Raw genomic sequence first — 25,480 nt, 5'->3', positions numbered from 1 at the left:
TGGAATAAATCCTGATATGAGTTTTCAAGTACATTTGTATAGTTGCTGACTGCAGTTACATTCTGAGTCATGCAGCATTTTGTTGGTATTTTGGTTTGCCCCTTTCTCCAGCCCTACAATAGCAGTACATTAAAATCTACCTCTCCAGAGCAAAGCCTAAAAATACAGCCAAAAAGAGGGTGATATACAGATGGTGAAGAAAATCTGCAGACATTTGGTGTCCAGATTTTTTTAAGCTGTGTAGGCCCTTGAAGATACAGGGATACATCTGGTAGACAGTTCAATTCTCAAATCAGTAACAGGGTACAAACAAGAGTGTAGGTGCTCTGCATGAGAATCTCTCCTTTCAGGATTTGGGAGTTCCAAACCAGTAAAAGCAGGACACAGACAGCCTCCTAAAAATAAGGGTGAGCTCCACAGATCCAAGAGGGGTTTTTTAAAATTCAGGCCATTTGTAACCAGAAAAAGAAGAGAACCTAGAAACATGTAGTGTTTGAATTGCATTAGAGCTGTTTCCTGGCAGGGCCCCATGCCTTTTTAAAAAGGCCACAGACCTTGGATCACCCAACACCCTACTGTTAACCCTCTCTGCTAGAAAGGGAAAGGCATTGAACAGAGATAGGCTGCTGAAGTACATGCTCAAGTGGAGGAATTGAAGGAAAGATGCTTCTAAAAGCATTGGTCAAGTATGGGCTGAGAATCTGTGTTCTTTCATGCTGTGCTTATATTTGAGTACTGAGAAATAAAGCTGCCTTGAAAGAGACTTGGATGTGTCATGGATCCTTTTCTCAGGCTGAGGAAGCAAGCCTGCTTTCTCACAGGCAGACAAGCAGCTGCACCCCTCGGCAGATAATTTGCTCAATGACTGATGAAGAAGTGCACTTCACAGCTGAGTGTTAGCATTTCACTGAAGAGTTTCATTTTGAATAGAAAATGCCAGCCTGGAATGGAAGGCTGTTGCGGCTGGGTCTGGGGATCTGTCCGACTCCTGGTTCTGCCAGCAGCAAAGCCAGATAGACGTCCCAGGGAAGGAGCCACTGTCCAGGGGGTTCCAGGCAGTTTGCACCCAGGGGTAGCCCTCAGGAGCGTGGGCAGAGGCTTAAGTGAATAGCTCTTTTAGAAGTGATTTCTGCTCTTGCAGTGATCAGCTCAGATCAGCCCAGCCAGCTCTGTTCATGGGTTACCCCAGCCGTGTGTAGACAGACAGGAGATCATGTGGCGTTCCAGGGGAGTTCTTTAATGCAGGCTTCAGCAAAGGGGGCCAGTGATGATCCACCCTTGATCTGGGCAAAAGCTGGGGTTTTTATAAGGAAGGGGAGAATTGGAAAAGGGACCAATGGTCTGAGACCAGAGTAAGATGACCAATAGTTAACAAGGAACATGGGGTCCTGAGGCAGGGAGGGGTCCACAGTTTAGTCACCATGACTAGGTGGTTTTGTCTTGTCTTAAGGGGCAGATCTCCAGGGAGGAAGCCTGTCAGAGGACTTGGCTTCCTCCACAGGAGATGTTCTCAGTGATATATCTCCTGTGAGAAACCAGGGGAGACTTCTTGTGGTGGACTTGGTGCTCCAGCATTCCTTTGAGTAGTCACTGCTTATTTTTAAAAAATATTTTAAAAAATGCATTTGGGCTGTTGAATGCTTTGCTGAAATGTATTTGCATTTTTAAATGGGAAGAAATTATCTAATTCACCTGTTCAGACAACTGCCTTTTATTAAAAGTGAAGCAAAGCCATGTAGTGGAAGGTTGCTTAAAGTGTTCAACTGCTTTATCAGTTAAAAGAAGGGTGTTAAAAAAAAGTGGGTGGGCTGTAAGGGAGTAAAGCAGAGACAAGGAAACCAATTTCCTAATAAGACATCATCGTTGTGGTATTATTAGTCACACTTTGTGAGAGATAAGGAAGCTATTAAAAGTGTGTGACATACAGGGATTTTTGTCAGCAGAAAAGAACACAGCAGCCCTCGCTACAAAGTGAGCAGTGCAGATGTTGGCTGCAGGAGAGTCCTCTGGATTAGAGACAGATCGAGTGTCATAGGCTGCAGCATCAACAGCACAACCCCTCCTTTGTGTAGTGCCCATCTAGCCTAAATGTAACTCCTGCAGCATTTTCTGTGCCAGTTGGCTAAGCCATGTATAACTGTTCTATAACCTCTTCACAGGTAACTGTTCTGGTTGCTGCAGAAGGATCATGCAGTCAGCCTGATTTTTCCTGTTGATTGTATTTCATAGTCTGGGAGACAGGAGCAGTTTTAAGGCAGTTTTGTTACGTGGCACATCCTGGTAGACTCTTCACTTAAATTACCTTTCATCAATCAAAAGGGCATTTTTTTGTTTTTTCCATCTGTCTGCTAAAAGGAAATATGATTTGTTCAGATGCAATGCTGATAATAATGCTGATGCATAGGGTAATGAATAAGAGTCCTTGCATAGCCCAAATTACTGTTTTTTATTTCTAAGAAAATATGATATTATCACATTACTTTATTAAGCCACATCTCATTTATTATCTGCTATGTTTATTAATAGCTCTGCTAAATAATTCATTGTGTGAAATTAATTTTCAAGGAAACTAGAAATCTAAAAAGCCATCTGCAAACACTGTCTTCAAATGTCAATATTTCTGTGACTGCATGTGTGAAAATACATTTTTTTAAGTTAGTTCCTGTCTTGTAGCTAGGTTCCAATCTAGTTCCTCTACAAGTAGTTGCAGGTACCACCTTCTCCTTAAGTAGCCTTTAACAATTATTGCAACCCATGTTAAAGCTTTTCTGAAGAGTACTGTGATTTTGTCTTGCTGTCATAATTTCTAGTGCATGAAGTCTCATCTCTAGATATTATTAGCTTGAACCAGGTCCTATAATTTTCTCCTGAACCTTTCCCTAAATTAATAGTATTTTTGTTTCCTCTGCAAAGTGAGAGAGCTTAGAAAAAGGCTTGATGATATTATCTTGTGACTTTCACATGTCCTGTGATTTTTCAGATATTTTCTGACCTCCAGAGCTGATCATAAAAGGGCTTTCATAATTTTACAATAACTTCTGTTTCTTTTTCTAGTTCTACACTATGTGTCTAAATATAGTGATTGTGACTGTCAGCTTCTGATTAATGGTTTCTAAAGCCAGGGATTGTGCTGTCAGACAGGTTGAATCTGATTTATGAAAACTTCAGCTGCAGAGGGACAACTTAATAATAATTGGCTTTCCTAGCTCCCCATCAATTGCTTCATCACTTAAGATTAACTTCTGCAGGAAATCATATCAGCAAAACCATGTGGCTCTCATAGCTTAGAGACTTTTATGTGTTTAAATATTCCTTCCCATCTGACCACTCTTTTGAGTTATAAAGCATTCCTATTATCCTCACACTTTCACTTAAGGAGTCCATACATGACTTGTATTCCACCTACATGAAGGATGACTACTCTCTTTTTACAGTCTTGTCATCCTACAGCAAATGGAGCAGGAATGGGAGGGCTCTCATGTGCTAATGACTGAAAAGGCTGCACATTCCTGTGGAGCCTGTGTAAGAGTATGTGCTGAAAAGGAAAGGAGGAAGAGAAATAAGACAGTTCCTCTTGATGGTCTGAAAGGAGTGAAAAATGAAGCAGGAGCAGGAACATGGATATTGCAGTGTAGGAACAATGTAGAAGGAAAGGATCATTTGAAGGTACGAATGCTTCCAAGGGCATAGAGCCAAATGTCAGTTAAAGTGTGAGGAGCTACTTCAGAAAGATCAGTTCAGAGACTAGGAGGGGCAAAGACAGATTAAAATGAGTTTTCCAAGGACAAAATACAGTTAGTCCCTGACCACATTTTAATCCTACAAGACCATGACCTCAGGGCAGTCAGAGTCAAGGACAGGACTGCTGTCTGTTCAGTTGGTCTGTGGGCCTAACCAAGCATGACTCCCTCGTTGCTGTGCCAATATATTTTTTACTAATTTTCTGCATGAAATCCCAACCTGAGGCATGGTGTCCAGTCTGCTTCTCTGACTGCAATTCCCACATATTCTTGTCTCTTGTTCCATCTGTCCTTTCCATGGACCCCTTTTCCTCACAATTAAATGTCTCAGTGTCCTCATCAAGTTGTTCCCTATTACTTCAGTTACATCCTAGTCTTTCTTAAATCATGATGTTCATAGTTATGCAACCCTGTTTTTAATACTCCCTTTGCTTCTGTAGAGACAGTAAAGTCAATTTTTGTTGCATTGGACTACTTTTTTTTTACCAGCAACCTGGTAATTAACCTGGCTGTTGTAATTACACATTACACAGCTCTTGCTGTGTAATAAGCAGAAAATACTATTCTAGAACTATTAATAACTACCTCTTTTTCTAAGAAGATAGAAAAGTTGTCCCTGCAACAACATGGACAGAAGTTCTTTCCTTCACATGACAGCAGAGAAGAAAAATGGTTTACTTGCTTCCTGTTTTAATGCTCAGTCCTTCACAGAGTCACACCTGCAGACCTCTCATTTTAGTCAGAAGATAAATGTTATACCAGAACCGTTCAGCAGACAGAATGGTTTGAGTACATTTATTTTCCTATGCCACTTGCAGTTAAGTGCTGGCACCTAAAACACGGGTTTTAATTCTGTCCCAAGACATCTCCAGCAGAACATCTGTATCCATGTAGCTGGACAGTGATTTTACTGCACAGAGCAGGCTGTGGCACTGGAAATTTTCGATGTTATTGCTTGGCAGTAGCAATTCTGTGCTCATCCCTGATTCCCTGCCTTCTAGCAGTTAATCTGCTTGACCTGATCAGAAATATGACCTGACAAAAAAAAAACATTCCCTGGAGATGGTCACTCAGTGTCACTGGCACCTCCTTCTAGCCCCTACTCAGCTCCTGTGCAGCCTAGCAGAGGAGTTGTGTCCCAGCTAAGAGTAGCTGTGAGCTAAAGGATAGGGGTACTGTAACCAGACATAGGTATTTGACCTGAAATAACAACTAACAGAACACTATGCACTTTTCTGTGCAGATCTGTACCACTTTGGAGTCTATCTGCTGCAACATGCTCTCTTTTCACTGCTTCTGTGGCAGCCCTGTCTGTGCTGCCTCCAGAGACAGGGCTGTACACAGACAGATGCTGACACCTCCAGGGGAGGTGTATTTCTGTGTGATATAAGGCACTCAGCATAATCTGCTGGTGTAAATATGCATTTTAACACTGCTTTCTATCCACTCAGAATCAATCATGCTTACCATGCCTACTTACTCAGCAACCTTATCAGATCTCTTGTCACTTACAGTTTTGCTGTTAAGGCTTTCATTTTACATAAAAGATCTGCTTTTTTTAGAACATGCATTGTAATTCTTCGTCGTCTCTTGTTGTTTTTTTTGTAATTCACTGAAATACATTTGCACAAAAACAGAAGACAAAATACATTCTTGGAAATATATAGCTATATATATCTTTCTTTTTTCATTTTTTTAAACAGGAATAATTCTAAAAGCTTCTTTGTGTAATTCCTTCTAACAATCTTTATTTGAAACAGCATTATTAATAAATATGCTGAAAATCTCTCAGGTGCTGAAAATCTCTCAGGAGTTTGTAGATTTCCTTTGCCAGGTGTTCCCTGTAAATCAGAATAACATGTTTCTTTCCTCAGACGGTGAACATTATCTTTGAAAAAATCCCAGAAAACGAGAGTGGAGATGCCTGTCAAACTATTCAAGTTAATGTTCTGGACTGCGACACCATAGGCCAAGCCAAGGAGAAGAGTCTTCAGGCTTTCTTTAATAAGAATGGCTTTCTCTATGGTCTTCAGCTGGATGAAATTGGTCTTGGTAAGAGAATGTCACTATGTTGTATATTCATGTAGTTTACTGGTCTGTTGTGGAGTTTTCTTATTAGGAATGCCTACCTTTGGCTTTGATTCTTTTCAGAGTTCATACAGAACATAGCTTTCATGAGGAATTTTGAGGCAAAAACTAGATCATTTGTTACCAGTTAGAACACTGGAGCTGTATCTGCTTCACTTCTCCAAGGATTTAAGCATTGCAATTAACAAACAGATGTTATTTATTATGCTTATACAATTTTTCTATTCCTTTTCTGGGGCTGGCCTGTCCACCTAAGTACAGCTGATTGTCACATTTTATCAGTGGAAAAGATGACATCATGATTATCAAGTATTTTAGTCCCGATCTACTATTCCTCCTACCTCCCTTCCTTCCTTCCTACAGGCCTACATTACCCTTGATCAGAAGAGCCTTCAAATAAATCTTATTTATAGTCAGATTAGATTTATATAATAGTTCGCCTGTGACTCACAAAGTCACCTACAGTATCTACAGATGTAAATAAGGCTGTTCCAGTAGATGAGTCAAACCACCTTTCTTGTTGGGTTTTCAAGAGCCCAAGGCCTGTAGCTACCACCACCATACCACTTCCTACGTATCCTAGTGGGAAACCTGACAAATTCTATATTCTAGGCATTTGTCACCTCCTGGACTTGCTCCCCAAGATGCCTATACTTCCTCACCTTCTCAGACTCTGTGTTGGAAAATGCTCATAATTTACTTTTATATCTGATGTCTTGATGTCTATATCCTTTACAAGTGCCTGACCACCCTTCACAAATACTATGTCAGTCTTGTACAGCTCATTTTAGTGATCTCTTAGATGTGGAACTTTTCTTCTAGTCTTCTAGTCAGGCTTGTGCGACATAATAGTGATTAGGTGAAAGCACCTCCGAAAACTGCCCTAAAGCACCAAAACCTGCTGAAAGGGAAACCACCCAGGCTGTCACCCCAGAAAAGGAATCAGAAGTGTGGGAGTGCACTTTCATGTGACCTAGCACAAGGATAGAGAGAAGCAGCTCGGTTGGGAGTCACTGGTCCAAAAATAGTTAGGTGTTGTTTTTCTTTACAAATATCTGTACAGTGAGAATGCCATTGGGGTGTAATTGTTTTCTGTTGCTGTCATACTGCAGAACTTGTGTCTGAGGAGCAGCAAAGAGAGTTGTTGGATATTGATGGTTCCTCAGAGGTGATGGAGGATGGGATAAGGAAGCTAAATACCATCGGTCATTATGAGGTAAGCACAGAAGCCAGACCAATGAGTTGAGATGATGTTTCTCCACAGCTCTCAAATGTGATCTGCACAGCTTGAAGTCATAGCTGAGCATCAACAGAAGGAAAGAATTGTGTGGCAAACAACGGTTCTTGCCAATGAGTCATGATTTCTGTTACTTTTCAGAGGTTTCCTTGTTGCAGGGTTGCTTGGTTCAAACATATCAGGTAAACTGTTACTTCTGTCAAGCATGTAATTTAAAACAGAATCTGATTTCCAGCTATGAACATTGCCTTGGGTCTTTTTGAGTCTCTACTGTTGAGTTTTTATTGCACCATGAGCAACTGTTTACCTCATCCCACCTCATATTTTGATTATCTGAACTGGCAGTATTGATACTTCTCTGAAATTTCTACTGAAATCTCATTGCGAGTCAGAATAAAAAGGATTGATGGCTTTTCTCCCTCTTTTCTTGATACCTCCTGTGTCAATCTCCTTGCCTTTTTCTCTCTCTGTTTCTGCTTCCATCTGCTGTTGGCACTTGTACCGTAAGTCTTCCCCTCTGCTTCCAGTTGTACCTATAAAGCAGTTGTTTGCAATGCTGCAATAATCTGTCCATCATTGCAACAACACACAAAACTGCAATTGGTGGCAGAACCCTCCTGGGTGTAGCATACTGGGAAAGCATAGCAAGCAGCATTACTCCTCTAAGGAGTTTTCAGTGACACCAGTCAAAATAGAAAGTGAAATGTTGGAGGGAAATGTGCAGCAGGTGATTTGCCTCAGGTGATATGAAAGTTCACACATGATGCTTACAGATAGATTTTGGAAATTGATGTTATCATGCTGAGTGCTTTTACAGATCTTTCCTCATGCCTCATTGTATTTGAAACTCTGGCTCTTAACATGTTCATAAATTTTTATTTATTTAAAAGTTTTGCTGCTGTAGGTTTGTGCTGTGCAGTGCAGTATGGTGGTGAGGAACCTGAGCCAACATGGAACATGTTGCTGTCTGCATGAGCAAATACTGTGCCATCCATAGAGAAACAAGGATCCCTAGCAGGACTTTGTATCCTGGGCAGAGGACAAGGCTGCTTAGATGCAAAGCAAGCTCATCTGGAGTCACTTTACAGATTTCTGTAGGCATTTGTGCTCTCCTTACCTCACAGGGGTCAGCAGTGATCGCAGATGTCCCGAGTCATCATCCAGTGGCTTTTCCTGTGCCTGTCTTGAATCTATAGATGAACATGTGACCTCCTCCACTGCACTTGTAGAGATTTTGTACAAATTAGGACATTGTAGTGTTGCAGTTTGAGCCTGTGCAGCAAAGGTCAGCTTAGATTTGAATTAGATTAGGTGTTTGAACTTCTGTCTAATGTGTACCTGCCCACTTTACCACAGGCAGCTATTGCAGGTGCTCTCTGCTTTTTCCAGCCGCCTTTTGCACGTCTGGAGCTCATGGCATACTGTGGCTTATGGATGTCAGACCTCATGGCAAATAAGTCTGCTCCAGTGGTCTCTGTCATCCCTGGGTATCTTTGTCCCAGCCCATGTTTTGTCTGAGGTTTCTGCAGGCAAGGGTTTCTTGCAGATGCAAGTTAGGTAGGAGGCTCAGTTGTTTTTGCAAAGCTGTAACTACACTAATTATAGCTTAGCAGCTGCCTTATGGAAATTGCACTGCATGTCTCTTCAGTATTTTAGTTCACATTTTCTGGCACTGACAAAATAATGTACATTTTAGACAAAAACTCAGTGGTGTTTTAGGCAGTGGCTTAGTGGCAAGTATTAGCCATTAGCATATCTCGTTTATTTTCTTGTATATGCATATTGATGCAAAAAAGAATCAAAAGCATCTAGATAGCAGGAAAAAGGAACATTGCATACATTCTGTGAGGGCAGTAACATTGCCTGAGAAATTCCAACTTATATTTCAACACTGCCTCGAGTTCTGGAATGAGCCTGAATTTTTCTTTTTGTTTGCCAGCCTTAAATGCTGGAAAGTAACCAGATGTTCAAAATTGGGAAGTGCCATCAAATCTTTTTAAGACATTGAAGCACGAGGATTGTGTTCTCAAGGTTCCAGAGTCACCAATCGATCTTGAAAATGTAGTCTTAGTTTCTACACTGCAAGAATGGTATATTTGCACTTCTGTGTAGTGTTTGTGAAGAGAAAAAAATCCACTGTCCTGTTAGACTCTCCTATGCCTCTGGCCTGTGTGCTACTTTTTCTCTAATTTTTTGGTTCCTAGGAGGTTTATTGATAGGTTTATTTATGAGGTCTGTACTATCACATCCATGAGAATAACCACAAGCCGTGACAAGAAAGTTGCTAATTATCTTGACATCTTATTCCCCACACAAGAAGAGAGCTGGGCAGTCACTCTCAGATGTGCTGTCCAGTCACAGATCTCCAGTTTCCCAACTGATACAAGTATCACCCGTTCCAGGAGCAGGCAGGGCCCCATGGAGTGTAACTGAGTTTGATCCTGGGAGCTCACTGGCAAGGACTGGATTACAGTGAGGACAGGAGGCCTAGGGAACAAGAGGCAGAGAGCCAAACTACCATGTCTTCCCTTTTGAAAAGTAGCTGTATTCCATGTTGTCTGGATTGGAAGAGATCTCTCTCTCCCTGTTTGTCCCCCTCAATAACACACCTGACAAAGCAAAGATCTTTTGAGGTGTCCATAGGACCAAGTGATTTAGACAGCAAGATGCAAAAATAAGGGTTTCCTGGTTTCTTTTTATTTTAATTGGATCACACTGAAAAAACCAGCAAGTATGGCTGCTGCAGTAATGACAAAGAAAGGAAAAAGCATAGTCTACTCACTGCTAAAAGCATAATTTGTCCCAAAAATAAAACCTAGTGTGCAGGCTTTGGTCATGGCTGCTCTGCAGCAATGCCTCCGATTCCTGGAGGGAAGCACGGTTCTCCCTCTGAGCTCTGCCCATCTCCCTCAGGACAGAACTCAACACATTTCAGCACTGAGCTGCCCTCCTACTTCTTGGGGAGGGAATGGAGGCAGCATGTGGCCCACATTGCTCCGGGAGGGGGGTAACTTGCTGGGTAGCACTGTTCTTGTTTATCTGTCTTCAAGGCCAAGTAGGAGGACTGTCTGGGTGTCTGTATCCCCTCACAAGCTAGCCTTAGAGCATATTCCTATTTGTAGTGTGTTTTTCAAGTGTTCTGTGCTGTCTAAAATAGTTCTGAAAGTCTGTATGATAGATGGAATCTCTGCAAAAAAATCATAAAATAGATTGCATTTACTTTCCAGGAGCAAATGTGAGTGCAGATTTTTTTGGCACAAGACACAGCTTTTGATAGAGTATCTTAATGTTTAAACTGGTTTCTCACACCAGGCTGGCTGCCAAGGTTTAAAAAACACTTAAATTATTTTGGCAGAGATCCCTTCCTAGAACTGGCCGGTTGTTTTTGTAATTATAGAGGCAAGTACACTAGAACTTGGCAAGACTCAACATTTGATAGCAGAGCAGTGGTGTAGTTCTCAGTGGGAGCCATTTTTTAGTTACTCTTTGACAATAAAAGCATGGCTTGCCAGTTTGTTTTAAAGATAATGTGTAACATCCTGGCAACACTATAAATTCAGGGAAAGAGGAGATACCTTTTTCCTAGAAATCCCAAGATGGTAAGATACAGATCTTGATCTTACGGTGTATAAATATTTTGCTCAGTTTGAAAATAGTTCTTGGGAGCACCAGGCTAAACCCTCAAAGTGCCCCCTCCACAGGACATAGGTAGAACAGACTGAGCTGAAAGAAAGGGGGCCAGAAGAGAATTCACCTTTGTGTGCACCTCTCTGCCTCACCTTCCCATAAGATCCTATGGCAGTGGATGCAGAGAATTTAGTCTGAGCAATCTGTAAAAAAATGGATGCAAGAAACAGCATAGAGCAGTACATGAAAATGAAAATGTCCACGTATGGGCTGAACCAGAAAAATCGAAGGAAGGGAAAGATCTTCAAGGTTGGTGCACTGGAAGAGGTGCCTTCTCATCTGGCTGGGTAATGCTGAGAAAGTTCAGCTACTGCCTGTGCTTGCCGTGCACACTGTAGAGTAGAGGGCTGTCCTGCACTGCCATAGGATGAGGGACAGAGGAAATGAAACTGAGGCTTTTGTGAGTTCTAAGCACTTTTGTTTCAGCGTGATTTGTTTGTTTTTTCTTTCAGATTTCAAATGGAGCAACCATAAAAGTCTTCAAAAAGAAGGCAAATACCCGATCAGGTAACAAAGGGACTGCGACCTATTTAAACTTCAGTGCAGAATGGTTGGGAATGCAGAGAACTGAGCTGTGAGATCTTGGTCAATAGGAGGTCAGAGAAATTGGTGCTTTGATACTGTTGAGCCAAATTAAGAGTCCTGGCTCTGGGCCTCTGGCAGGCACAGTGGGCCTAAAAGGAGAAATGAAGGCAAAGGAAAGAAGGACAGAAGGGCTTACAGTCCTCAGCAAATGATTGCTTAGAGATACAGGCTCATAGGCAGGAAAGCAGGACAGGGAAGCCCAGGTGACACAAAGAGAGGGAACATGTCTTTTTCTCCCTGGCGGCCAGAACTGTGCATCACAGACATAGTGCTGCACTGTCCAGAAACATGAATGATAAAAACCCCAGTGTTTGGTAATTTTCCTTATTCTCTTGACTGTTTCTGCAAGTTTCGACTTGGCTCTCTCAACAGCATGTCAGGAGATAAAGGGTGCTTACAGGGGGCCAGTACATCTCACCTAGCCCTGTGATGCAGGTTGCTCCCACCCAGAAGGTGCATGAGGAGAGAGCTTTCTGTAGCCCCTGTGAAGAAACACACTCCTAACATGTGTTTCCTTATTATCAAAGTAGGAGAAACGTGTATCTCACTGGGGTGGCCTCTCCCTCAGCAAAACTGAGATTGTCTGTTCCCAGCCGTTGTGTTCAAGCCTGACCTCAGCCCACCTTCACTCAGCACTCTCAGAGACTTAAACCACTGCAATCATCTCATCTTGTCCTCCTTTCAGAGGAGCTGTGATTGCTGCCAGCTTACCCCAGCAGCAGATAGGATGCCGTAGCGTAGTGGTCCAAACTACAGGTTGGCACTAGAGAGGTGCACAGGGTCTGTGCATTTCTCAGAGGCTTCCCCCACACTGCAGGCAGGAAAGGATGACACTGACTGTTTGCTTGGCATCCTGGATGCACCCTGCTGCACAGCCCAGAGCTCAGCAGAACTCACAAGCTTGTAGCTGTGTTTTATTAATGGCTGTTTGCTCTCTGCTTTTGTTGTTTAGATGTGGACTACTCAGATGAACACTGTCATTTGGTGAGTTGAATCATTACACTGCTAATGGTAGATTTAATACTGAGCTGTATTTGGATCTGTGTAATCTCTCTAATCTCTTCATGACAGATTTTACCAGACTCAGAAGCAAACAAAGATGTGAAGGGAGCAGGTCACAAAGGAAAGCAAAAATTCAAAGTGAAAGAAATGTATCTCACAAAACTTTTGTCAACCAAGGTAAACTGTAAAGGCTGTATTTTGCGGGAGGGCTGATGTTGGCTTGGCTAGTTCGGCATAACAGAAACACAAATTAAACCAGAAATTGTGCAAGACTTCCTGTGTGTAAATCAAATGTTAAATTAAAAGATAGCGTATAAAAATCACTGTGCTAACTATGGGGTATGACCATTTGCAAAGACAGGCACATTTCAGGTTTCCTAATACTAGAGTTCTAAAATTGTCTGATTACACATGGTATCTCCTCAGTAAGCACAACGTTTTTCTCACGTTTAAAAAAAAACGTTGTTACTTAGCTTATGGAAAGTGAGGTTTACCAGAGTTCCATAGAGTGAGAATGAACCCCTCTGGAATGACAGCTTTCAGTTAACAATCTTCTCACTCCAGCTTAGAGACAATTTATGAAGCCTGAGTTTCACAAGATAATGCCCACAAAATGAAATAATCTGTCAAGGTTTTAGATTAGGCATTCAAAATATTTTAATTATTTTAATATTAATATTAATTTTTAATTATTTTTTAACTTTAGATTAATTTTTAAAGAAAGGTCCTTAGGATTTATAATATAACTACCTAATTTTTACAATGTGCATTACTTAGGAATAAGTCCTGCCCACTCCCTCTGGTACCGTCATCTTGTTTCTGACTTACTCAAAATGGTTAGAAAACTTTTACCAACAGCATATTGCATAAAATATTAATGGGTGCACAACACTGAGAACTGTGCAAGAGGCCTGAAGGGATGATGATGATAGCCTTCTTGCATTTAAAAATCTAAAAATCATTAATTAGGTTGTTGATAGCATCTGAAGTAATTTGGGACAGTCCCCAAAGTGAGATTGAAGATGGTCATTTCTCATTACCTGTGAAAACTATCATGAGCCCTCAGGAAATGCTGGAGTAAACCAGTAATGTCTTATGGTGGAAGACTAAGGCATAGAAGAAAAGATCAGGCTTTTTAGAAACAGTTCTTTTAAAGGGCTTTAAATTAATCATCTCCTTCTCCGAAGCAGGACACTTCCCTGAACATGAGAGCTGTGATATCCTTTGCTGTGAAATTCCTCTCATTATAGAGGCTGTGCACTAAAGGAAATTGCATCTCACCATCTCTGTCTCTGCTCCCTTTTCTCCCATACATGCACACAGACAACTGCAGAGTTTACCACATGAAATGAACTGGCCCTGTTCATCAAGGCCCTGGGATATGCTTAAATCCTTCTTGTCGAGAGAAGATTGGGCTGAAGGAGCTTCAGAACAGATGTGAAGAAAAAAAGCACAAAACAGTGTGTTATTTGCCTTTACTTATGAATACTCTCTGATTATGTCAGTGAGTGCAGCAGCAACCAAACCCTTCCTTTTGTGAGCCAAATATCTTCACTTTTGTATCAGAAATACCCAGTTTTCAGTTCTTCTCTCTAATATTAGTGTCTTATAGCACCCAAAGCTGTTATCCTAGAATTAGATGAAGTGCCAGAGCCACTTGGCTGTGAAGTGTTGATGAGCACATGTGTTGAGCATGTGTCACAGATGGCACCTGGAAGACCAGTGCCCTAGGAAACTGGCTAAACAGCTTTTTCTCACCTCCCTCTTAATTCCAGTCACAAATTCCAAATGCTTTTAGCAACAGTGGCAACAGGATCCCAAGAGTTGATGTTGTCTTTATTAGCCCAAGTGGTTCTTCCCACCTGTGATTTATTACAGAGTTCACCATGATTCTCCTGTAAGCAGAGCAACAGGACATGTGAGATATGGAAGGAGCTCATTGTGGTGTATTTTAATTTCATTTTTATTACTGTCTTGTTTGCCTTGATGTTTGCCACAAGCACATTGTAATTTCTATGTATCTCCGGGCACACAGCTTTCTGAGGTAAAATATCCTGTTCTTTTCTCGTGTAATAGTAACAAAATATTAACTTTGTTGCTTTTCAGGTTGCAATTCATTCAGTTGTTGAAAAGCTCTTCAGGAGCATTTGGAGTTTACCCAACAATAAAGCACCAGTTGCCATCAAGTACTTTTTTGACTTTTTGGATGCCCAGGCCGAGAGCAAAAAAATTACTGATCCTGATGTGGTCCACATATGGAAAACTAACAGGTATACCCATGGCATCTATGCAGGGATGTGTGTGCTTTCTGAAAATGTAGTTGCAAAAATGGTATGTGTCATGTGTGATCAGAAGAATAAGATTTGGGCATGACTGGGAATAAGATGTGGTCTGGCTTTGTGGATAACAGTAACTTTAGTGTATTGATTTAATACAACACAAACCACCAGAGCTTCCAGATCTGTGCAGTCTGCACATCGACTTCACACTCTGAAAGAAGTAGCTGCAGATTGAGAGCATTATTTGAAGCTGGGTGCCTGACAGATGTGTTTGCTCTGTAGCCTTTGTTCTCTGACCCCTTTCGTTAGCGTGAAGAAGCAGCCAGGTATGTGCTTTGTTCCATGAGTGCAGTTGCAATCAAGGACCATTTTAAAGCAGTTGTGCTACTTGAGTGGTTGATTTTAAAGATGTTTGTTCTTCCTCCTGTCTAGTCTTCCTCTTCGCTTCTGGGTGAACATACTGAAGAATCCCCAGTTTGTCTTTGATATTAAGAAGACTTCTCACATAGATGGCTGTTTGTCTGTAATCGCACAAGCTTTCATGGATGCCTTTTCTCTTGCAGAACAGACACTGGGGAAGGTAATGCTGCCCCTCCAGTCTTCTACTTTCTCAACTGATCTCTTTTTCAGCTGTATAATGATTAAGATGATGAAATCCTGGATCTGCTGATATTGGGGGCAGAATTGTCAGGGGCCTAATTAAACTGGGTTTTTATTCCTCTTTGCTCTGTCTCCTGAGATTATGAAGAATTCACCAGTAGACAGATAAAGCTATGAGAACGCTTTATTTATAGCTAACTGCTGCTTGTTTTCTCTGCAGTTCAGTTCTGCACAGTGTGTTTACACAATAGGTGGCAGAAGGTGGAAATTTTAAGGTTTTAATGTAGTTTTAAACAAAGGCCTTAAAAGTATTAACACTATTTGATAAGTAGTCCAAATTTTGTCTGCCACACAGCAGTGTGCAGAAAACTCACACAATAAGCTAGTGGAAACTGTAAGAATACTGAAAGACCTCTGAAGTTTGAAACAGTTCCTTTCACATATATTAGCTGCTCCCTTTTTATATGCAAAATTATTTGCTGGAACAACAAATTCAGGAATCTTACATTCAAAAATTCTTTAGTATAGTGTCCAGAACTCTGGGGATCAGAAATACTTCATTTTTTTCCAAGGTATTTTCCTTTTGTTGGATCAAAGCAGAAAGCTTTTGTTCAGGCTCATACTACCAAAAAAAAAAAAAAAAACAGGCTAGAGACTTTTTAGCCTAAAAGAATTTATATAAAAATGGACTAATATCCTATGTGATCTAATCCAACTGCTCATCTGTTAAAGGTAAATAGAAAATTTGTGGTTATTTATCTTACTTTAGGAGTGAAGTACCATAAATTAAAGCTAATCACATCACTTCATTGATGGAAAAACTGCAAATGAGCTGTTGTTAGGTTTCTGTACTTAAAACACACTGTGCAGTATTGTTGAAACAATAGCTCCTGTAAGCTATTTGAAAAGGGGTGCTGAAACTTGCTAAAGGTTTGCAATGCAGTAAACATCTTGTGACCTTTTAGTACTAAATCATATTTACTTTTATGATTTTTAGGTTTTTATCTTGAAGCATCTTTTAGCCATTTAGAAAACAAACATTTAAGTTACTTCATTCCACACACTGGAAACAGTGGTGATGATATCACATGGTTGTGTCATTTATTGCCCAGAACTTAAACAGGAAACTACCAACCCCCACTTTTACATTCTGAAAATCAGTTTTCCAAGTGAGGCTTTGGCTCCTATCACAAGCATCGCTTACTTCCTCGAATGAGCCTAAAGCTCCCAGATTGGTCAGTGCTGACCTGGATTGTTGAAGTCCTGGGATGAAAAAAAAAAATCCGTTTGGCTGTGCATGTCTGGCAGTCAGCTCTCCATGCTCTCAAAGCCTTGAGGGAAAAGAGTAGAAGGGACCAAAGAGATTTAGGGGAACATCTGCCAGGACAGCATCTATCAAGACACTCTGGTGTATCACTGCTGGGGAACTTCCTTTCAGCAGTACTGCTGAATCCTGTATGTAAATAGGGTATCAGCCTCAGGCCCTTTGGTTCAGCTTTCACAATCTTTCAGGTCTAAGGATCTGTAAGGAGGAACTGAAGATGTCAATAGAAATAATTACACAGCAACTGTCATGAAACACAAGACACTTAGTGAGGTCCTGCCTCTGGTTTGCATCTTTGTTTCATAACCTTGGTTCCTTGCATATAACCACAGCAAAGAAAAATGAGTCACACAGACACAATTAGATGCAATTAACCATGTGGAGGTGGAACCTTAGGAAATCTGTGCTGCGAAAAGTTACAAGGCTTCAAATTTTTTCTTTTAAGGAAGCACCAACAAATAAACTTCTCTATGCTAAAGACATTCCACTCTACAAGAAGGAGGTGAAAGCGTACTACAAAGCCATCAGGGATCTGCCTCCATTGACCACTGCAGAGGTTGAAGAATTTCTAGCTCAGGAATCTAAGGTATGGTTGAGAGGCAACAGCTTCATTTGCTTTCATGTTAAGTTTTGTTTTTTTAAAGGAGAAATATCTGACCAGAACTGTGTCTGTTTTAGAAACATGAAAATGAATTTAATGAGAAAGTGGCCTTGTTTGAAATCTGCAAATACATAGTGAAATACTATGATGAGGTAAGCACATCTGTAATTTCTGCTTAATCTTTAATGTGGGACTTGACACAGTAACCAAGGGATGTGTGACCTGCTGGGTGCCATTCCAGAGGCAGCCCCTCCTTAATGCAGCCAAGGCTGTTGCTTCTGCTGAGCTGTGAGGGGCTGGAGCAGTGCAGCCCCCAGAGCGGCTGGAGCCCCCACCCCTCCGAGAGGGCACAGGCCAAAGGTTTGTTAGTGCACCTGTAGTGTCACTGCTGTATTGCACAGAGACAATAGCAATAACATTATCCCTGCAGTTTTGAGGAAGTTCCTATATAGTCGAGACTTCTTGTTTTAACTGTGTTTGCAGAGTCTCTGTAAATGCCTGTCACAACTTCTGTGCACACGCTCCATTTCCCTGGAGGTTCAGAAATCAGATTAGACTGTAGCACCAGGGCTCAGTTTAACAGTCAGTGCAAACACCTCTGTGGAGCATACAGCCTTACAGCAAGAGGTGTCTGCTTCTTTCCCATCATAGCCCTCTTAATGCTCTGCTCTAATAGTCTTTCTCTTAAAAAGAAACAGCTATAGTTTCCAGTCCCTGCTATTACTAACAAAAGAAATCTTTTCTCAGCTGAAAGTACTTAGTCACAGGCTACCTCTAAACTGCTTTCTAAGAAAATCCCCGTCCTCTACTTTGCATGATAGGATTCTCCACTCCATTTTGCTCAGCATCCTTAACAGAGGCTGTGTGTGCCTGTGCAGGGACTCAGATAAGAGCCAGCTGGGCTGTGTTGCCTGAAGGCCTCCTTATGCTTCCAGCAGGTTGTCTGGGTTTCCCAGCAACCAGGCCTTTCTCTCTTTCATCCTCAGCAGCACAGCACCAGCGTTTGCTGTAGTCATCCAGCTCTCAGTCACCTGTTAGCTGGCTTACCACTTCTGATCTCTAACATCTCAAATTATCTGGATTCAGCATCAAATATTCACCTCTTGAAACAAGCTTGGGATGATACTCATATCATACAAATAATTACCTTTATTAATCTTATTAAAATGATTGATACAGGAGAATTCAGTGTACTTTCTAGTCTTAGTCCCCATTTTTGCTTTTTTGAAGCTAGTACTGGCTAAACTTAGCCCATCCTTAGAAGGAAATCTTCCCTCTGCTCTTCCCACTCTGGCTTTTGACTGGGAGCAGCTAAACCTCTTTCATTGTTTACTGAGACCTGTTCCTGCATATCGTTGCCAGCACAGATTTCAGACAGCTCCATTCTATCACCTGGGCTGGAGCCAAGTGGGTGAGTTAGAGGAAAAGAGACAGTTTATTGCCTCCAGCTTATAGGGCAGAGGAAGAGAAATAAAATATCACTTGCAAATCTTCTCTAGGGTAAAAACTGGAGCACTGGCCTTGCCTCACACTCTGGGAGATGAGCATGTGTTGAATTTGTTTTGAGTTTTTTTGCTTGGCTCAGTCATTCTTTTGTGGAAGTGTTGCAAATCCTGTGATCAGAATGACTTGAAAGGAAAACTACCAAAATAAAGTGTTAAAGTCGGAAAAGAATGTTTACAGATAGGCAGGCACTGAGTGGATTTTTCTGTCAGTAGTTGTTAGAGTACAGAAAAGCAGGCTTTAAAAAATAGCAAGTAAAATAAGCATTAAAAAAATTATTCTCTCTTTTGCTAATTGTTAACAGATTGTCAGCAAACTTGAGCGAGAACGGGGGTTTGAAGAAGTCCAGAAACAGCTCCAGCAAGTAAAAGCCTTATTTGATGAAAAGAAAAAATGCAAATGGCATTGAGCGGAGCACTGACTCACAGCATCACTGTGGGGGATTTTATATTAGTGCTACTGCTCCCAAAACTGTTTTGACTGACTATATGTACAGGGTTTGAAACGTTTGGACACTCTTCTCCACTCTGACCATTCCAAGTAATCTACGATTGGGAATGAAATATGGGCAGGGTTACATATTCACACTGGGGCATGTGAAAGTGACCTAATGTTGGCAGGGTCAGCATTTTTAGGTACTTGAACACACATAACCCTTTGGTCAAAGATACCGTCTAGTAAGCTTTTTGCTTACTTTAAAATAAGGTCATAGGAGATGTGCAAAATACACTGTAAGTTCAGAGTTGCCCACATGAACTTGCACATTGCTTACCTCTTTTTTTTAAGAGAAAAGGCTGATGTTTCGCCACATCCTTTCAGCAGCTTGGCAAACTGTGAGAGTGAGCTCCGGCTTCAGAATACGGGTCAGCTGCAGTTTCCTTCCTTCCAGTCAAATGTTCGCTGGTTCCTGTTCAGAAAAAAAAATCTAAAAAAAAAACCAAAAAAAAAACCACCACAAGGAAAAAACAACCCAACAACAACCTGGCACCAAAGTGGCACTTAGGATAAACGTGTTTAGTATACACAGTGGGTCTGAGGTTGGAAAGCCAAATGCCACATGGTAGGATTTCCCTTTGTTAAGTTAGAAATTCCATGTCCGAAGTGAAGCGAACCACTGAGGGGAAGAGATGAGGGGAGGCTTTTGGAGAAGGGCATTCAGCCACCATCAGTCTGTGTTTACATTTTTGACCTTTCCATCCTTAAATAAGCTGTGAAACACTTGTGAGCAGCTTCACAGCTGAAAACGCACTGCATCAGGACACTGTTGTGATTTGATGAAGCAGCTGACGATGGCTGCACTTTGGTGCACAAACCTGTACTCAGGTGCATGATCAGCCCATGCATCAGCACTGACAGTCCTGGCCAGCCTTGCCATCTGTGTACAAGGGCCTCACAGGCCTAAAGCCAGCATGTGGGGGTCAGGTCAAAGGTTGGTTTAATAAGATTTAAGAACAGAAAGACTGGTGTTTGAGACACTGATACAAACGTGCTGGGGTTGGGGTGGGGTAACTGTCTGCCTTAGTCTGGCTGGGGTATTTTGAGGCTTGGCCATTTTGGAAGGAAGGGGCCCATTACATTTGCACTGGTGGCTAAAGTGGGCCCAGCTGGAAAGCAAGGGCATGGCTGTGCTGCCGGGATGAGGGTGGTGCAGTGGCTACGGAGCAAAGCCAGAGGAGCAGCTGTGGCTCCAGCTCTGCTACAGCACCAGCACAACCCTACCCTCTACGACAGAGCTGAAATGGTTTGTCACCATGGACTCTGATTCAGTCACAGGAGGCACATTCTGAGGCTGTCACGTGCCCTTAAGATTTGAGGTAAGGCACTCATGACAAGGAGATACATTTCCATACCATTGGAGGTGAGTGGTGTAGCACAGTGGCCCACAGGAGAGGGAAGAGCTGTCACCTGCCTTGGCAGCGGGAAAGGTGCCATAGGCTGCGAATGGCACGGATGGCCCAGGCTTGGTACAGAAAGCCAGGGCTGGGGCTGTGAGCAGCCAGAGGCAGCTGCGCAGGGCTCCCAGGCAGCGGAAGGTCACACAGAGGGTCACACGGTGCTGCGTTGGAGGAGTCCCAGGGCTCAGGCATCGGTGCTAATGCTGCCTGCTCTGGTCACAATCCCATGGCCAGCCAGTGCCGGCACACGCCAGCCACCTGTGGCAGAAGCAGTGCGGGCTGTTACTGTGGAGAAAAGCAAACCCAAAAACACGGTCCTGCTGGTCTGCCTCCTCCCTACCATGTGATTGCACAAGTTGTTCCTCCTGCATATCAGAGAGGGCAGCCACCAACCAACCCATACTGTGATGGCTTTGTTTGTTTTTTTTTTTAATTCAAGTCTTACACTTGCTATTAAGTTTACACTTTATACTTGATGGAATGTATGGCTTTGTTCAGGACACTGCACTACAATGTTGCAGTACTTTCAGCAGTTCTCTGCCTGGCACAATGTATTTTGATAAGTTCAATTTTAATTGGAAAAAAACCCACCCACCTCTACCCTATCTTGCCCTCTGTCCTAAAGGAGTGGACTGTGGCTTGACTAGCACTTAAGCTTGGAATACCTGCACGTAAGGGCTTGATTTTTACTGTTCTTAATCTAACCTTTTAAAGCAGCATCAAATAAATGGAAAAAGCACAGTAATTGATATTGAAGGAGAGGCAGGAGCGGATGATACTTTCCAGTTAGTTCTCTTCTACTTCAGGTGTTTGCTGGCAGTGCATTCAAATGAACTGTGATAGTTTTGTTCAACAGTAACCTTCTGTACAGGCAGAAAAAACAACTCCAACATTTCTGCTTGAAAAGCTGTAAAATATAATCTGTTTGCGTGGGTCTGATCCTGTGAACTTCACTATATGTGTTTATATTGATGAGGAAATGAAAATCAGTCCTATTCTGTATTTGTACTACTGCTTGTTTGCTACACTAGCTTTAATGATTTCTAGAGATTAAGTATGTGTTGAAGCAGGCCCTGTAGCTTTACCTACAGCCTGGAATAGGATTATTGCCTTTTATTCAAGCCTCCTAAACAGTGTCACTCTGTTAGTAAACCATTTTTAAGTCATACTGGGACTTTGTAACCCATCAAGTGGATCTCACGAAGTGATGTGAAGTATAATTAAGTGATTGTGGCTCTTTTGGTAGGTTTGGGTCAGCACACAAAACATTGGCACACATTCCGTATCTGCAATTTGCCATTACTGTTACACAGAGAAAAATAACCACCTCTGACTATTATGGGTATTACGGCAACACAACAGTTCTAATCGCATCCTCAGAAATGAAAAGCAAACTTCTCTTCAATTTACTTTCCCATGTTTACAGGTAAACTGCTATGGCAAACAGCGTGTTTCTAACACTAGCTTACAGAGCATTATTTTGCAGTCATCTAGTTTGAAGTCAAATCTTACTAATGTGTAAAGTAATTCCTGTTGTACAGAAGTTAATCTGTTGTTTAAAATTAATGGTTAAAAAAAGTGCAAATGACAAATACATGTTGGTGTTTGTATGGGTTTATCTAGAATAAAAGCATTTGGAGGTTAGTTTGATTCTGTACTTTAAAATGGTTACAAGAAAGCAAACACAGCTGGTTACAATGCAAGGTCACGCAAGGAATGGAGTGTAAGAGAAGGAATGGCATCAGGTGAGAAAAAAGTGCTGCAGCTCCAGCCCTGCCAGGCTCCAGGACAGAACCATGCCGGTCAGCACAGCACACTTTCATCACACTGAAACTGGGAAGAGGAACAGGACGGTACAGTACAACATCTGATGATGCTGGGGAGGGGAGACACTGGTCTAAACTCCAGCAGCTGCTGAGTAGTGAGCTACCTCCTGCAGTCCGAATGGAGGGGGATTCCCTGGGCTGGAGGATTCCCAGCTGCCTTCCCACCTGTGGGAAGCAGCAACAGGCCAAGGACGGGCTGATGGTGCAGTGCCTGCCACACCTCCAACACAGCCTTCAGGATTTGCACTTCAACTGTACTGCTTAGACTCTGAGGGTGATAATACTTTAAAAAAACCTAAAAGTGTTACAAAGTATGATAACCCAATAATCCCTCTTTCAGGAGAAGGTGCTTAAGAGACAGAAAATAAGCTTTCACACAAAAAGCCTGAGACCAACTGGGAAAGGTCGCCAACAGACCTAGTACTGACCATCATTCTTCCTCCTGCTATTACCCTTTTTCTGCCCTGCAAGTCTTACCTGGTTTGTATAAACATCCCCTGCCCCCTGACAGCAGAGAGCACCTTGCTGACACGGCCGCACCTGGGGACAGAAACATGAAGCTGCCGACAGCTGCTCTTTGCAACCGTTCCATGCTGGTAGATGCTGGTGACCATCCCATTTGGCAAAGCTGGCTCAGGCACAGAGTTACTTTGTACAAGTTCATGCCGCAGGAGGCAGCAGAAATAGCTTCTGTTACTTCTAATAGCTACACTGTTTTCCTCAGAGAAGTTTAACAAATTCCCCAAGAATGTGCAGCCCTGATTCAGGAATGGTATTCCCCAATTTAGTTCTCCCCCTGACACACTGGAAACCATGCTCTGCTGTCCCACTGCCTCACCTCCCCTCCCCTGGGGCGGGGTGGAGAGCAGAACTGAAGGCAGAAAAAGTAAAGATCGTGGGTTGAGATAAGAACCCCTTACTGGAAACAGCCATGTGATAAGAAAATGATCAGTAACAGCAACAATACTAATGACAGAGGCTAGAAGGGAGGCCGACTCACACGTGATTGCTCACTACATGGAGCCTGGCATGCTCCTTCCAGAAGGATCTCCTTCCCCTGACCCAGGAAAATGAGGTGGTGTAGAATAACCCCAGCTCCCAGTCATGGCCGGCCCGCCCCCCGCCCCCCAACTGTAAAAATTAACCCTGTCCTGGCTGGAGCCAAGACAAAGCCTTATACTTACACACTGTGGAAAATGAAAAATGCAGCCTCTGAGAGAAGAGTTGAGACAACACCAGTGTCATTCTTTCGCTATTCCTTCAGTCTAACAATACTAAATAACCTATCACAAGAGATTGCAGTGTATTCACACTGTCCCACATTCTTGTTACAGTATCTTGAAAACAACAACCCAAATACAAAGAAAACCCAGATTAAAAGTTCCTGCAATTCCAGGAAAGTCATCATTATTGGATTATTGAGTAAAAAAATATAGATAAATCATTTATCATTCACAAATTTCTTTTAGTGGTAATGATAATGAACTGATAATGAACTGAAAAAAAATATATTCAACCTAGAATAAATATTTTTGTTGTAGATAAATTAGAGTAGGAACAAATACAGACTTACATAAGGTGAAAGCAATTTGTTATACTAATCTCTGCTATAATATATTGAAAAAACAATTATTGCCTATTCCCATTATAGAAATACAAGAGGCACATTGTCAAGGGTAGCAAATAGAAGTTTTCAGAGCTTTTCAAATTTCATTTTATCCTTTTTATCTGCATCAAAATACCAACCTAGATGTGGACTACAGCATTGTTAGTGATCAAAACTGCAACCCAGAGCAACATACGTTAACTTTTACATTGAAGGAGTAAGAAAATATTATCAAGTAAGTGGTAAAGGATTTAAAAAACATAGTTTTAAGTTTTTATATTAAATGTCAGTTTAATTTTAAACAATTCAAACCTTGAAAAACAATTTTCAAAGTTTCTTGTGCTGAGATTATTTAATGTTTTGACTTTATGGAAAAATACTGAAAAACTAACCTTATTGACAAGAAGCTTTGGCAATAGTTCACAGAATGGTTTGTGTTGGAAAGGACCAAATATCATCTAGTTCCAATCCCCCCATGCCATGGGCAGGCACAACTTCCACTAGTATAGGTTGCTCAAAGCCCCATCCAACTAGGCCTTGAACACTTCCAGGAAAGGGGCATCCACAACTTCTCTGGACAACCTGTTCCAGTGCTTCACCACCTCCACAGTAAAGGCTTTCTTTGTAATATTTAAGCCTGCCCTTCCTTCAGTTCAAAATGAATGCACCTTGTCCTGACACTCTCTGGACATAGAAGCAGTCCCTCTCCATTTTATAGGCCCCTTTAGGTGCTGGAAGAATAATGTCTTCCTGAAGCCTCCCTTGCCCTGCTGGCCATGCTGCTTTTGCTGCAGCCCAGGCTGTGACTGGCCTTCTGGGTTGCAAATGCACACTGCCAGCTCGTGACCAGCCCTTCATCCATGAGAACTCCCAACTCCTCTGCAGGGCTGCTCTCAAGTGACTTCTTTTCCCAGTCTACACTCACATTTAAGATTTTCCCTACCCAGATGCAGCACCTTGCACTTGGGACTTGCTGAACTACATAATGTTCCCATGGGCCCACTTCTGGATGACATCCTTTCCTTCTGATGTGCCAACTGCAGAGCTCAGCTTCCCGTCATCAAAGCTGCTGAGGCTGCACTCCGTCTCACTGTCATCACTGAAGGTACTGAAGAGCATCAGTCCCAAAAGTGAGCTCTAAGGGACCCCACTCATCACCATCCACTACCTGGACATAGAGCCCTCTCTGGCTGTGTCCATCCAGTCAATTCCTTATCTATCGAATGGCTGTTCATCCATCAAATCTGTGTCTTTTCAATCTGGAGATCAGCATGTCATGTGAGACCATATCAAAGGCCTTACAGAAGTCTAAGTGTGACATTTGTTGGTGTTCCCCCATCAACCATTGCTGTCACTCCATCATAGAAGGCCATATTGCTCAGGCACAATTTGCCCATAGTAGAGCCATGACAGCTGCCTTGGCTGCCCTCCTTCTCTTTTACTTGCCTCAGCACATCTTCTAGAAGGATGTGCTCCATGATCATCCCAGACCCAAAGGTGAGGCATA

At 42.1% G+C, this 25,480-nt stretch overlaps 1 protein-coding gene across 1 annotated transcript in view; it reads left to right on the top strand.

The window, feature by feature from the left end:
- LOC131592245 (plexin-C1-like) overlaps positions 1 to 22,182 on the top strand; it is a 70,015-nt gene extending 47,833 nt beyond the window's left edge. The window contains exons 22-31 of the mRNA XM_058863639.1: positions 5,615 to 5,792; positions 6,941 to 7,044; positions 11,205 to 11,259; positions 12,290 to 12,321; positions 12,409 to 12,516; positions 14,446 to 14,609; positions 15,051 to 15,198; positions 16,988 to 17,128; positions 17,221 to 17,295; positions 18,951 to 22,182. Coding sequence (XP_058719622.1) covers positions 5,615 to 5,792; positions 6,941 to 7,044; positions 11,205 to 11,259; positions 12,290 to 12,321; positions 12,409 to 12,516; positions 14,446 to 14,609; positions 15,051 to 15,198; positions 16,988 to 17,128; positions 17,221 to 17,295; positions 18,951 to 19,055 — 1,110 coding nt within the window. The 3' untranslated portion in view covers positions 19,056 to 22,182. The remainder of the gene's footprint in view (positions 1 to 5,614; positions 5,793 to 6,940; positions 7,045 to 11,204; positions 11,260 to 12,289; positions 12,322 to 12,408; positions 12,517 to 14,445; positions 14,610 to 15,050; positions 15,199 to 16,987; positions 17,129 to 17,220; positions 17,296 to 18,950) is intronic.
- The last annotated feature ends 3,298 nt before the right edge of the window (positions 22,183 to 25,480 follow it).

The sequence above is a fragment of the Poecile atricapillus genome, chromosome W (assembly GCF_030490865.1).
Source record: "Poecile atricapillus isolate bPoeAtr1 chromosome W, bPoeAtr1.hap1, whole genome shotgun sequence".
Taxonomy (NCBI): Eukaryota; Metazoa; Chordata; class Aves; order Passeriformes; family Paridae; genus Poecile; species Poecile atricapillus.
This window is presented reverse-complemented; position numbering and strand designations above follow the sequence as displayed.